The sequence below is a fragment of the Penaeus japonicus genome, unplaced genomic scaffold (assembly GCF_977035675.1).
Source record: "Penaeus japonicus unplaced genomic scaffold, GWHDUDI00000001_assembly GWHDUDI00000014, whole genome shotgun sequence".
NCBI classification, from domain to species: Eukaryota; Metazoa; Arthropoda; class Malacostraca; order Decapoda; family Penaeidae; genus Penaeus; species Penaeus japonicus.
The window spans coordinates 12,971,394-12,985,136 of record NW_028234416.1 but is presented as its reverse complement, the minus strand read 5'-3'; the positions used below and the strand labels follow the sequence as shown (position 1 = coordinate 12,985,136).

The window sequence follows — 13,743 nt, the reverse complement described above, 5'->3', positions numbered from 1 at the left end:
ATATATATTGTATATATATGTATATATATGTGTGTATATATATGTATATATATGTGTGTATATATATGTATATATACATATACACATCTATATGTATATAGATATATATAGATATATCTATATATATATACATACATATATATATATATATATATATATATATATATATATATATATATATGTATATATATATATACATATAAGAATAAATAAATATATATATATACATATATATATATATCTATATCTATATATATATATATAAACATATATATATATATATTTATAGTTATATGTGTGTATATGTATGTATTTGTATATATATATATGATATATATATATATACACATATACACACATATATATATACATACATATATACATATTTATATATATATATGTATATATATGTATATATATGTATGTATATATATATACATATATGTATATATTTGTATATATATATGTATATATATATAAGAATACATATATATAAATAAATATGAATATATATAGATATATTAGATATATATATATATACATATATATATATATATATATATATATGTATGTATATACATGTATATATAGTTTGTATATATATATATATATATGTATATATATTATATATATATATATATATTATATATATATATATATAATATTATATGTAGTAAGCCCTGTATATAATATATATATATGATATAATATATAAATATATTATCCATAGTGCAGTATTAATACCGTACCTAATGGTATATATAAAAGACGAAGAGTATATATGCATGTAACCTATAGCGGTATTCGTATAGTCCGCTCGTATGACACATATCATGTCCGCACCGGATTAATACAAAAGGGCGCATGATAAAAACCAATGCGGGATCGTAAGCAGTGTATTAACATATTTCGTCCGCGTTACCTAAACTGCGGTAGTGCGATGACGATAGTCGCCCCGCTCCTCGAGTTGAAAACTAAGATTGTCCGCCGACCGGATTAGAGGCCCATGTGTTTGCAGCAAACTTCGGGGATGTTCGAGGACGCAAAGCTCCGCAATGCTCAACGTCGGTCTCTCATGAAAAAAGCGTCAACGTGAATTGATGATTTCGTCCCGCGGTTAACCTAACATCGGTGCTCCTTAAGTCCCCCCCCCCCCTCCCGGATTCAGTATGGATGACTCACAGGCTATTCCGCCACCGAGTAACTTATGGAGGAAGTGTAATTGCCAAACTTGATTCTAAACTACGAGTTCGTTCCCTCGATACATGCAAAGCTCCAACCCTTGGTCCAACTGTAATTCCCTCCTCAAACTGGGGATCTCATTCCTCGGCACCAGAAGATGACGGGCGGAATTGTAGGAAAAATCCTCAGCTTAATGGAACCTCGGAACGAATTGGTCGTGTCTGCTCACATTTGGTAACTTTATTGAAGTGTAATGGATCACACGGACGCAGTGACTAATGCATATAACGTCATAAGCAACTTACTGCTGAAATGTGTAGTATGGTCACATGTACTCCATAGTTCCCCCACGTATGTAATTCCCTCCTCTCATCCGGCACCAGAAGATGACGGGCGGAATTGTAGGAAAAATCCTCAGCTTAACGTTGATATTTGGTCGTTATGAGATTTGTAGTATTGGGATGGAAAAACGGACGCAGGATGCTTACTATCATAATGCAACTTATAGTAGAGTAATGCTTGACTTTTTGATCCTAATGGTCATATCATTAACTGTATTGAATGTGATAGTGTTTATAGGACTATGTCATGCTATATAAAATTTATATTACTGATATAGTTTATTTTGGTACATACTATATATCACGGACATGGTTTATTAGGAATCCATACATATCAATAGGACGAACGTTGTGTTATATTAGTTTTTCGTAAATATCATTGAGAATACTCACCTTTCGTTGTTGAGGTTCCCGCCCCTCTCCTCCCCTCACGCGTCGCCACCTGTACGTTACGGAACTAACGATTTTTGAGGCGCGAAATTTAAAGGGCTTTATGCGTAATCGCAGAACCAACCCATAATTGTTAAATAACTAATTCCATCGAAAACTTTCGTTGTTGAGTTCCCCCCCACATGGCGCCCCGCGATGGAACGAACGATTTTGGTGCGAATTTAAAGGGTTTTTGGTAATCAAACCAGGACCGCATAAAACCCCTAGCACTACATGCCCTATAGTTTGGTTTGCCTAGGAAAGGGGGGGGGGCTTTTAGGCAGGTGGCGGTAACTTTACCGACGTCACAGAAGGATGTTCTGTGGCTTATTTCCGTTCTTTCTGTATCTGGCCGGTGCCCTGGACTTAATTCGTATAACGTATTCCATCGGCAACCCACCGACCACGGAATATCATGACCGATTGATTGGTCTAGCCCTTAGCCAAAGTGTGGGAGATGGGGTAAACCCCCCCCTCCCACTTGCCCCCCCTGGACCCCCCCTTAGTTGTTGATTCCCCCCCCCCCCTTTTCCCCGCTTCCCCCCCCCCACCCCCCACAGCGCGCGCCACCCGTCGATACGGAACTAACGAATTTTGCGCGAAATTTTTAAAGGGCTTTTTGCGTAATCCAAACCCCAACCCATAAAAACCAAACCTAACCTAACCTAGTTTTTGTTTGCCCTAGCAAAGGGGGGGGCATTATAAAAGGCCCACATGCGTGGCCCGGTAACTTTTTCAAACGACACGTCCACCACCGACCACGGAACTGACCGATTTTTGGTCTGCCCTAGCCAAGGGGGGGCTTTGCCCCCCCCTGGACCCCCCCTTATTTAACCACTTTCAATGACCGATTTTAGCCTGTCCTAGCCAAGGGCACTTCGTACATCTGACTTTTATCTTCGAATGTTACCACTTCTTACCTTAATTGGAGGCGTGTGAGGGGCCGGGTTGTAATTCACAGTTATTGCACTCCATTTCCATTGGCAGAGCACCGTGGTCACGTAATAATTTCAGTAATGCAGCGTTATCTTTATAAAAAACCTTGATGAATTCCCACGGAGTGTACCCACATCTTGCACACAATGCAGCCATCTCGAAACTGATTTTGAAATTGAAACAAGGACCCAGACTCTATGTTCAATTGTCTGTGATTGGTCGATCATTTTGTCGGTTAGACCTATTGTTTCCCTATTGGTGCTATTATTATCACGTGACAGTATTGCCGTCTATCGATACTTTTTTGCATTTCCGCGGGGGAGGTTGGCGCATGCGCAGAGCCGATATTTTTCAGTCAGATGTTTGTTAAGACTGTGGAATCATCTCTCCCGTTAATCGTTTTTAATTATTTTCAAAATAATATATCTCGGTTATTTTTCGTTTCCAGAAGAAAAGAGCTTTTATGGGTTACGTCATAATTAAAACTAAGTCATGCCCAAAGGTTTGTTTTTTCGCTACGTGTGGTTGCGTCTTTATCCAACATTACCTATATAACAAGGTTAGAGTGATCTTTGGTTGTGTATTTTTCTAGATGTTCCAACCCAAAAGAGTTCCCACCTCCTAATTTTCACTTGGTGTGACTAGGGCATTTGTTCCAGATGTACAGTGCTTACTTTAACTCATTCTTCTCAGTTTATATTTTACTTTCTATTTTTCCTCTCAAGCATACCACACATAGGTGCAACAGTTCAGCAGCTGAGTACAACACAGAGGAGCATTTTCGGTAATGTTCTTTAACTTGGTAATGGTAGGGCGGTTTTGGCTCTGCCCAGTCTAAATGCCAGAGTATTTCAAGCGTGTATTGCTAAACCCTCGGGCCATTTGCCCACTCTGGCTGTGGCGGACCATGCAAACTGGCATGTCATAATATCATGTTCTAGGCAGCTAGTGCTGCCACAACATAATGTGATATCACGTCAGCATTAACAATTTAATAAGTCCATATGATCAAGCCATTTGAAAATGGTATCGATGGATTCCTTGTGATGTAAAGTTTGCATTTATTTTGGTGTTAGTGATGATACTGGACCTGGGAGAGGAGGAAGTATTCCAGGGAAACTGTGGGGTTGTGATTAGTATAAGTTTTTTGTAGGATATTTTTGTATAAATTTTGAATACATGTAATTATTAGTTGGCTAAGCCCCTGAAATCACTGCTTATTGAGGGGCTGCCATCCCCCAACCCCTTAGCTGGAATGCAAAATCCCTACAATATCTGTCTGGCAAAATGGATCCAGAACCATTCACTGTTTCGTTGCTCTTATCTTGCATCTCTCCCAAGTATGTAGATTATAAGCATCTTGGGCAGATAGTATTGTAGTTTATAATGGTTGCACCGAGTAAGATTGCTATATTCGGTTAGTAGACATTGATAGGAGTCCATTGATACTGATTTCATTCTGCAATTCCCCTAGGGTACTTCATGCCCTTCGCACATATCGGGTCTTGTACTGTTGATATTTTTGGCTAATGGTAACTAACACTTTATAAGTGATAACTAAACATCACTTAGAATCAGTCGTTACAAATTTTGATTTTTGATGGACTTATTACCGAGTATTACCACATATTCTCATAACATCTACTTGATAATGATCTACTAGATTTGCCATACCAACTTCAATTGTTTCTTTTCATCTTTTATTTTATTTCCCCCCTTTTTATTATTATTATTATTATTATTATTATTATTATTATTATTATTATTATTATTATTATTATTATTATTATTATTATTATTATTATTATTATTATTCTACTACTACTACTACTACTACTACTACTACTACTACTACTACTACTACTATTACTACTACTACTACTACTACTACTACTACTACTACTACTACTACTACTACTACTACTACTACTACTACTACTACTACTACTACTACTATTACTACTACTACTATTACTACTACTACTACTACTACTACTACTACTACTACTACTACTACTACTACTATTATTATTATTATATGCTGTAAAACAATGTAGTTGAAAATTATGATATAAAGGAATATAGTACCTATAATAGCAAGTAGGAGAAAGAACAAGATGGTTTAGTGTGTGTGTGTCTGTGTGTGCTGTGTGTATATATAAATATATATATATATATGTGTGTGTGTGTGTGTATATGTATATATATATATATATATATATATATATATATATATATATATATATATATATATATATATATATATATATATATATATATATGTATATACATATATAATGCATAATGTATGGCCATGGCATTGCTTGATGTGATCCCAGGTTCAAGAATTACCATGTTTTAGTCACACTTATTATTACATTTCTTTCTAGCAGCCCATGTGCTTGTGCATTTTTATGACCTTGAGCATGTAAATTTTGACAGCGGCACACCCCCACAGTCCATGCAGATTGCCAGCGAGAAATGTTTGCTCTGAGGTTGTAACGTAGAGAAAAGGCCTTCGATACATTTGTTTTCCCATTGTTGTTTTGTTTATAAGAACAGTGATAATACTAGGCTATGGTGTGTGAGGAGTTCTTTACGAATGGGTGCCTGGAAAAGCGGACATGTGGAAGGAAAAAAATAGGTTTTTAGAGTGTGGAGAGGCTGAATAAAAATCATGATTTTTCACCATTTCAGGTCTCATTTAAAGTACTATATGATTATAATTAGTATTACAGATAGGAAAATCAATTTGTCCTTTAAGTGTTGTACAGATGTAATAGTACTGTATCTTGAAAATACACTTGGAAATTCTTGTAACTAATAGTTTTTATTTTTTTTACATTTCAGACATGCTTCAAAAGTTCATGGGAAGTACATAAATTACTTCACAAGAAGACAAGTAAGTAAAGTTGATTTATTGTAGTTGACCTCTTGTGCACAAAAGTTCTGTATATTGAAAAGGAATGGAAAACTACTGGTCTACCTTGTAAAAGCCATAAATTGACACACAAGAAAGGGACCTATGATTAGTGTTTTAAAAGTCATTGGTGAACTGTATCACAGATTGATGCACATATGCATCCCCCCAGCCCACCAAACAAACACTCACTCTTATGGAAACACAAACTCAGATGCACACACACTCACAGACACACATGCTCACAGAGTGGACACACTCACAGACACACATGCTCACAGATGTGTACACACTCGCAGATCAGTACACATTCACTGATGCGTACACACTCACAGACGCCTGCATACTCGCAGATGCCTACACACTTGCATGCTTGCAGATGTGTGTGTGTGTGGGCACATACGCACACACAGGCACCTCACACGCATGCATGCGCACGGACACACACACACACACACACACACACACACACACACACACACACACACACACACACACACACACACACACACACACACACACACACACACACACACACACACACACACACACACACACACACACACACACACACACACACACACACACACACACACACACACACACACACACACACACACACACACACACACACACACACACACACACACACACACACATATATTATTGAATTAGTAACGTCGTTTCATTGAGTATAATCTTCTAAAATCTATAACTATTGTGTCATATTTTTTTGATGCTTGATATATGGTTCGTATTGGTAATGTTTTTAGAGGTGTAATTAGGATTAATTTTTATTTTCAGGATCATCAGATTCCAGTTCTACACAGTACAATCCTTGGCCGTATTACATGTTCACAGGTAAACAGAATGCAATGATGACTTAAGTTTATTGTAAGTGGCACAGCTGAAGCCATTTGACTTATAATTTCAAGTAAAATGAAGTCTGATTTTATTAAACTAGGTAATAACTTTATTTACTTTAAGCTGATGGAGCTGGGGATTTTGGGTTTGTTACTCTCTATCGTGGGCCCAGAAGCTGGAAACCTCATGGACTACTATACCCCATTCCTTGAATTGGCATTTTGCCAGTCTTTCAACAAGAAGTCTACTCCTCATACATGGAAGTGGAGATAAATCTCGGTGGATGAGGTGCAGATTTATCTTGGGCTTCATCTGGTAATGTGTGTGAGATCAGTATGATCAACTGACCCCCAGCTTCCACATTGTGGACTGGGACTGGGATCATCCTTCCAGTGACTGTTACCCAGGCTACACCTGCAGTTTGTGGATCTGTGTAGGCTAGGACAGGTTTGATGGTTATGCATTCATGATGACAGTCATGGACTGTGGTAGTCTCTACACTCAAAAAGAGTGCTGTGATGTGATCATTGAAGCATTTAATGCCTGAAATGCAGGTTTGGGCACATGGTAATATGGACTACTGCAAGGACAGGACAGCCATGCCTGCCTTCCAGTTGATGGACAAGAAGTCCATCATAATACTTTCATTGGTTTGTACCTGATGATTTTCCTTCCAGACCAAAATAGGCTGGAGGAGATCAAGTCCAAGGTAGTAGTTGAAATCAACATCTGGATAAAAGGGGTAGACGTTAGTGAACAGCCACCTGTGTCTAATCAGTCCACTTGGCAGTCTCTCAGTTAGTACAAAGCTATTATTTTACCTTCTTGAAAAGGCTGTCATTAACTATCATGCACTTCCCTAGATGCTAGGTGGTCAGTTGCCTCAACTGGACTTTAGCTCCTGCATTTGCATACCCGATTGACAGGACTGGGATCAGGACTTTGACTCCCCCTAAGAAAAAGAAAAAACAATCAGGTGTTGATACCTGTCCGCAATGGGAAATCTATTTTTGCTTTAGATATTTGTTGACACAGTGGTGAGTTTTGTTTTGCAATTACTAATATAATAAAATCAGACCTATAGTATGTGGGGAACCTGGGGGGCAAGCCCTACAGTAGGGTGAGGCAACTAGGAGGGAAGCCCAAGAGCTTGGGGTGGGAGGAAGCCCTACAGTAGTAGGAGTAGCTGCCCTGTGTGCCCTAAATATATCTGCCACTGGATTGTATACATAGATGGCCTTCTACCAGTTACATGAAACACATTACAAAGGATAAAATCACCCCCCCAAAAAAAAGAAAAAAGAAAAAAAAAAAAAGAAAAAAAAAAGAGTTATATTAATTTGGTTATTTTTCAGGCAGTTTACGTCCATATCCAAAAAGTGCCAAAAGGGAAGTTCCACGAACAATAGGTCGTCCAGACTATGCAGATGATCCAAATGGGTTTCCACATTCAGAACAGAAATTGCGTGGTTCCACAAGTATAAAGTGCCTTTCTGATGAAGAAATTGAAGGAATGAGAGTTGCATGCAAGGTACCTATTTTGATTTACCTAATGTATAGACTATATTCATAAAAGGAATGTAGGATAATCAAATTTAAAGAACAGCTTGATAGTTTTATCATTTTTAAAAGACATCTTTATTATTTGATAGGAAATAAGTATGAGTTATTCATAGAAATGTTTGTCATATTAATAGATATTATGTTTATAAGAAGCCAGATAATCAAAAGCTTTGCTGGCTTTTGATATGAGATTGTGTGTAAATGTGATTTATACATAAACATAATTTATATATTCCTTTACAGCTTGCACGTGAAGTTTTAGATGAAGGTGTGAAGGTTTCTGGAGTAGGAGTGACAACTGATGAAATTGACAGGGTTATACATGAAGCAGCAATTGACAGAGAGTGTTACCCATCGCCTCTCAACTATCATGGCTTCCCCAAGTCATGTTGCACATCCATCAATGAGGTTATCTGTCATGGAATTCCTGATATGAGGCCTTTGCAAAATGGAGATATCTGCAACAGTTAGTTATTCTATTTTTTGTCAGTGATGTATTGTAAATAGTCTAGAATAGTTCATATAATGTATTACCATTACATCTTTGACAAAATGTACATTTTGGTTAGTGGACACAGTAGACAAGTACCCAAATTGAATAAGATGTGAAATAGAAGAGATGTGCCCATAGATAATTTTATCATACTTGGAAATTTGCAATTGCAGAGTAGAGTTTGTTTTTCTTCTCAGTAGAATGTTTGAACTATGCATTTAACATTATCACAGTTTCTAATTTAAGATCCATTCTTACATCCCAAATTTTCTTATACTGCAATCAATTACCATCATAATTTATGCTCATTACACAGTTGAGATTGAAGTTTGTATTTTTTACATTTTTCTTTAGATACATATAACCTCTCAAGAAAGCTGCAAATGTTAACCATAAGACGAACATTTAAAGAGAGGGCTTTTATTATTGATTGCCAGGAGTGACAAGGAAAAGGGAAGTAATATATTTTCTTTATTTAGCTGAAACTGAAAACTATTTTCTTTTGCAGTTGATGTAACTGTATGCCATCGTGAATTCCACGGTGACTTGAATGAAACTTTATTTATTGGTGAAGTAAACAAGACAGCTAAGACCCTTGTTAAGACTACTTGGGAGTGCCTGCAGAAGGCTATTGAAATTGGTAAGTGTAAAAAGAATGAGTGGAAAGATGAAGAGATTGTAGGAAGCACTTTGTTGAGCAGTGATAAATCCTAGGAGATCAGTGAAGAAATTAGGTGTATCAAATGAAACATGTCTTAGAGCTTGACTTATAAATGGTTGTAAGTGTTCAGACCAGTGATTCAAAGATTATAATTGATGAATAAGTGAAAACAATCCAAAGATTGTATACCAGAGATAGGAAACCTCCCATAGCAGCTATTGAAAAAATGCGACTTGCATCAGTACCATGTGACATCAAAGACCACAACTGATTATACAAGGTGGTACATGTTTTTTGAAAGGTAAAACTTATTTTTTCTATTCATAAATTTATTTCTTAGTATTGTAATGAATACAATTTGTATATTCTATACTACCATGTCAGTTACTGATGGTTGCATTAGAAATTGCATTGGATGTAGGCCTCTTTAACCCATTCATGCCGGGGACGTTCCGGCTTTGCGCGGTCGCAATACCTGGGTTCTCGAACGCATAAGCCTAATGCCTCGAGATTCTCGGGCGCACAAGCTGCGAGCCTGGGTTGCTCGCTCGCTCTACCCGAGCGTGCGGCTTCCCCTCATAGCGCGTCCAGGGCATCTGACGCGAAAACCACAATATGTGCTATCACGTCACCTGGCGTGAATGGGTTAAATGCACTTAGAGACACAGTATTGAAATATTTTCATAACTTAAAATATCTATTAGCCTAACAACCACCTTACCTTAGTAGGCTTAGTAGGGAAGGAAAGAGTGCAACTGGAAACAAGCAAATATATGCTAGAAGAATGAATATTTATGAGGGATTATGAAAAATATAGTATAATATTGCAAACCCAAGTAATCTCTGTATACAAAATAAATTATAAGCTGGTATTAGAAAAATCAATCTTATTGTGAATGAGGATATAACCAATAGCAATGCCATTGGTATGGGAAGCCATGAATAAGTGCATAAAAAATTACTCAAGGAGCCATATATCTAGTTTACAGGCTTTGTAATGCTTTTTTTTTCCTAATTCGCATTGCCTTTTTCTTTCCAGTTGAGTTATACTGGTGATTTTTCTAAAACACACTGTCCTCTTATTTCCAGTTGAGCCAGGAGTCAAGTACAGAGACATTGGTGCTGTTATTCAAAAGCACGCCCACTCTCACGGGTTTTCAGTTGTGCGCTCTTACTGTGGCCATGGCATCCATCAGCTGTTCCATACGGCGCCTTCAGTTCCGCATTATGCTAGTAAGTGTATACATTGATCTATCTATATCTATCTATATCATAGCTATAAATCTGTTATGTATATGTATATCTATCTATGTATATTTATCTATCTATCTATATCTATCTATTTATATATATTACTAAATATATTTTTACTTTTTCCCCCCCTTTTCATTTTTCTTATAAGCTTGTAATTATGTATTCATCATTTCTTGACATAGCTTTGTATTTTTGTTTAAAGTAAAAGATATCAAGGAAATACTTTTTCATTCCAATAATTATGAAACATCAAGTGAAAGTGAGTGAGTGTGATTGTGAGTATGTATGTATGTACGTACGTATGCATGCATGCATGCATGCATTTGTGTGAGAGACATACAAATAGATTGATTGTATGTTTGTTTTTTTGTGTGTGACTGAATTTGTGTTCATGATAGTGTGTGGGATTGTGAATTTGTTGTAATAGTGTGTGTGATTACATATGTCAAGTGTGAGTTTGTGTGTCTGCAGGTATTGTGCAAAGGGTAGAAATACAACTAGATCATTTTTCTTTTTCAGAAAACAAAGCTGTTGGTGTTATGAAGCCAGGCCATACTTTCACAATTGAACCAATGATATCAGAAGGTGAGATTTAGTTAACCAGATATTCATTTCTTACGTGATTGTTAATTATTGAACTTGACAACATATTTCCACATAGAATGTACTTGAAGATTTTGCTCTCAAAACAGGAGGAGCAATTTTATCATTCAGTTTGAACACATCATTACATTTCTGTATAATGCTTATATGTTCTATTTCTAGGCACTTGGAAAGATGAGCAGTGGCCAGATGACTGGACAGCAGTAACAGCAGATGGGAAACTTTCTGCCCAATTTGAAGAGACTTTGCTTGTTACTGACATTGGTGTTGAGGTTCTTACTCGACGAAGAGAAAAAAACGGGCAGCCCTATTTCATGGATTAAAGTGTATGATGCTTAGGAGTGAAGCCATGTTTAGCATTAGGAACATACTTTTATCTTGGATGACTTAATTTAAACATTGGATTAAAACCAGGATTGGTTAAATTAAACAACTAAATTTTGAAGATAAAAGTTTAATTTTATAATCCCTATTTTCATGATATCTTACTTTGTAAGATACAGCCAGTACCGTCAACCACCATATATGTGATATCCAAGTCCATTATATAGTAGGAAATATTTATAATGATTTTAAAATCTGTACTAGACTGTAAAATGACAGTTGATCATAATATTGTCAAGTATTGTTAACATCACAGGATTTCTATTATCTTTGTTTTAAAGACTAGTGTAGTTTCTTATTTTCATACAAATATTTTGGGTATTTATTTGTTTGAAAGACAGAACAGCCTGACATAATTTTTTCCACCTACATAACCAATATTGTAAATGAATCAGTTTTGTAACATGTCTCTCCTTGTAAGTTGTTGTTACTGTATTTTGTGGATATTCTTTTAAGTCATTAATAAAACTAAGCGAGTTTTTTTCATTGTATTTAAATAAACTTATTTATAAGTGAGAGGTATTAACTTGTATGGATCCTTAAAAAAAGGAGCACTGTACTTACTTTCTCCCACGGATACAAATTAAGAAAGTTTTATACATTCTGCAATAAGATTGAATGGAACAAAAATGCAAAAAGATATATACATATTTGAAGTATTAACTATAACCTAAACATTCACTCAAAACAATATCAAATATATTAACAATCTACATAAATTTTTACAACTACATCTTTGCACATGATCTTAAAATCTTATATTACAGTATACTGGGAAACTATTCCTCCTTGTTATTCCTGAACTGCAGATGCTTCCCATCTCTGTTATTATCATAGATCCAATAATTTAATCCTGTAGCAAATAAACCCCAGGCAAGATAAGGAAGCATGAGATAGGATGCGGTAATGTTGATGTCTGCAAATGTCCAAATACAAGCAGCGATGTTGATGTTAAGACCCACCAGCTCAATACAAGCCTGCAACAAATGGAAGTGTATTGCATAAGACATACAATTGTAAACTAACTACTTAAAATTATTTTTGAAAATCTAGGAGAGTACAAGACAAAGATAAGTTATTGAAATAAAATTTTTAATTTGTACATACTTAAAGATATGGTACTGTGAATGGTAGATATCGTATCAGTGCAACAAAGTGACTTTGACAGGCCACTTAAGAGCAAAAACAAAAAGGTAGAAAGTGTTTTGCAATCAAGAAAATATGCCAAAAATCAAGAAATTCTGTGTAATACATACCAAACCTAACCACTTTTTCCCAAAAAACAAGGGTGTCCATGCCCAGTTTAGAGCAAGTTGAGATCCATACAATAAAAGAGGTAGGCGTGCAGCTCCTTTCCAACCCCCTCCATCTCGATATACTAGGTAAGATGCATATCCCATACTACTATACAGGACAGTCCACACTGGGCCAAACACATAATTTGGAGGACGCCACCAGGGTTTGCGTAGTTTCTGTGAAGCAAGTTATTCATTTAATTCTATAAGTAATAATTCTGAATCTAAAGGTTTTCCTCACACTCACTAAACTCATAAAAAACAGGTAGTAATACTTTTGTAAAGATCAGCACTGTAGTACAAAATATTTATGTACATTAGGCTACTTTTCCTTTCTTACACACATGCACAAACAAGCATACCACTTCCTGCAATTCTCTACAACATGAGAAACCCTCTGATCACTTGTTAATTAGCATCCTAGGGTTGTTTGGTACAAGATTTTACTTTAAATAAAAGAGGGCAGATAGTGAGGCTACCTTACATGTAACAGAAACTAGGACTTTGCGATGGTGCCTAGGAAGTGACCTCCAGGACCCTAAATTCTTATTACTGCCCAGAATGCTGTTACTTAGCTGCATTACTTTGCAATATAAAGAATGACCAGAAACACCATTTGAAACTACTGTTTGGATTGCTCTTTTGGACACTTATATACACTGTATACAGAGTCAGACACATACAGAGTGTAGAAATCATCCCACTCATGAGGAAGACATGTAGAAGAACTGGGAGAATGTAGTTGTGAACACTCCTTTAAAAATCAATATGCATTGAAAATCTAAATACAGAAAAAAAAGTACTATCAGATACCAGTT

At 36.2% G+C, this 13,743-nt stretch overlaps 2 protein-coding genes across 6 annotated transcripts in view; one reads left to right on the top strand and one right to left on the bottom strand.

Annotated features, from left to right (window-relative positions):
* Nucleotides 1-5,666: 5,666 nt before the first annotated feature.
* Nucleotides 5,667-12,146, top strand: LOC122243897 (methionine aminopeptidase 1). 2 transcript variants are annotated; one of them, XM_086543946.1, is made up of 8 exons: nucleotides 5,667-5,790; nucleotides 6,613-6,669; nucleotides 8,028-8,203; nucleotides 8,479-8,701; nucleotides 9,237-9,368; nucleotides 10,479-10,622; nucleotides 11,163-11,228; nucleotides 11,409-12,146. In XM_086543946.1, exons 2-8 carry the CDS (start codon nucleotides 6,660-6,662, stop codon nucleotides 11,567-11,569), a joined length of 912 nt encoding a protein of 303 aa, XP_086400072.1. In that variant the 5' UTR covers nucleotides 5,667-5,790; nucleotides 6,613-6,659; the 3' UTR covers nucleotides 11,570-12,146. The 2 variants fall into 2 exon arrangements, with proteins under 2 accessions (XP_086400072.1, XP_086400073.1); XM_086543947.1 differs by having other exon boundaries at nucleotides 6,796-8,203.
* Nucleotides 12,105-13,743, bottom strand: part of Tspo (Translocator protein) — a 9,299-nt gene continuing 7,660 nt past the window's right edge. For all 4 annotated transcript variants that reach the window (XM_086543950.1, XM_086543951.1, XM_086543949.1 and 1 more), the window contains exons 3-4: nucleotides 12,887-13,102; nucleotides 12,105-12,607 (exon numbers count right to left, since the gene is read on the bottom strand). In XM_086543950.1, the coding sequence (XP_086400076.1) occupies nucleotides 12,410-12,607; nucleotides 12,887-13,102 (414 nt within the window). In that variant the 3' untranslated portion in view covers nucleotides 12,105-12,409. The remainder of the gene's footprint in view (nucleotides 12,608-12,886; nucleotides 13,103-13,743) is intronic.

Excerpts from the sequence above, each read along its gene's own strand:
- LOC122243897 (XM_086543946.1), top strand. Across the intron at positions 8,204-8,478 it reads GAATGAGAGTTGCATGCAAG|CTTGCACGTGAAGTTTTAGA; the intron begins GTACCTATTTTG and ends ATTCCTTTACAG. Across the intron at positions 8,702-9,236 it reads AAATGGAGATATCTGCAACA|TTGATGTAACTGTATGCCAT; the intron begins GTTAGTTATTCT and ends TTTCTTTTGCAG.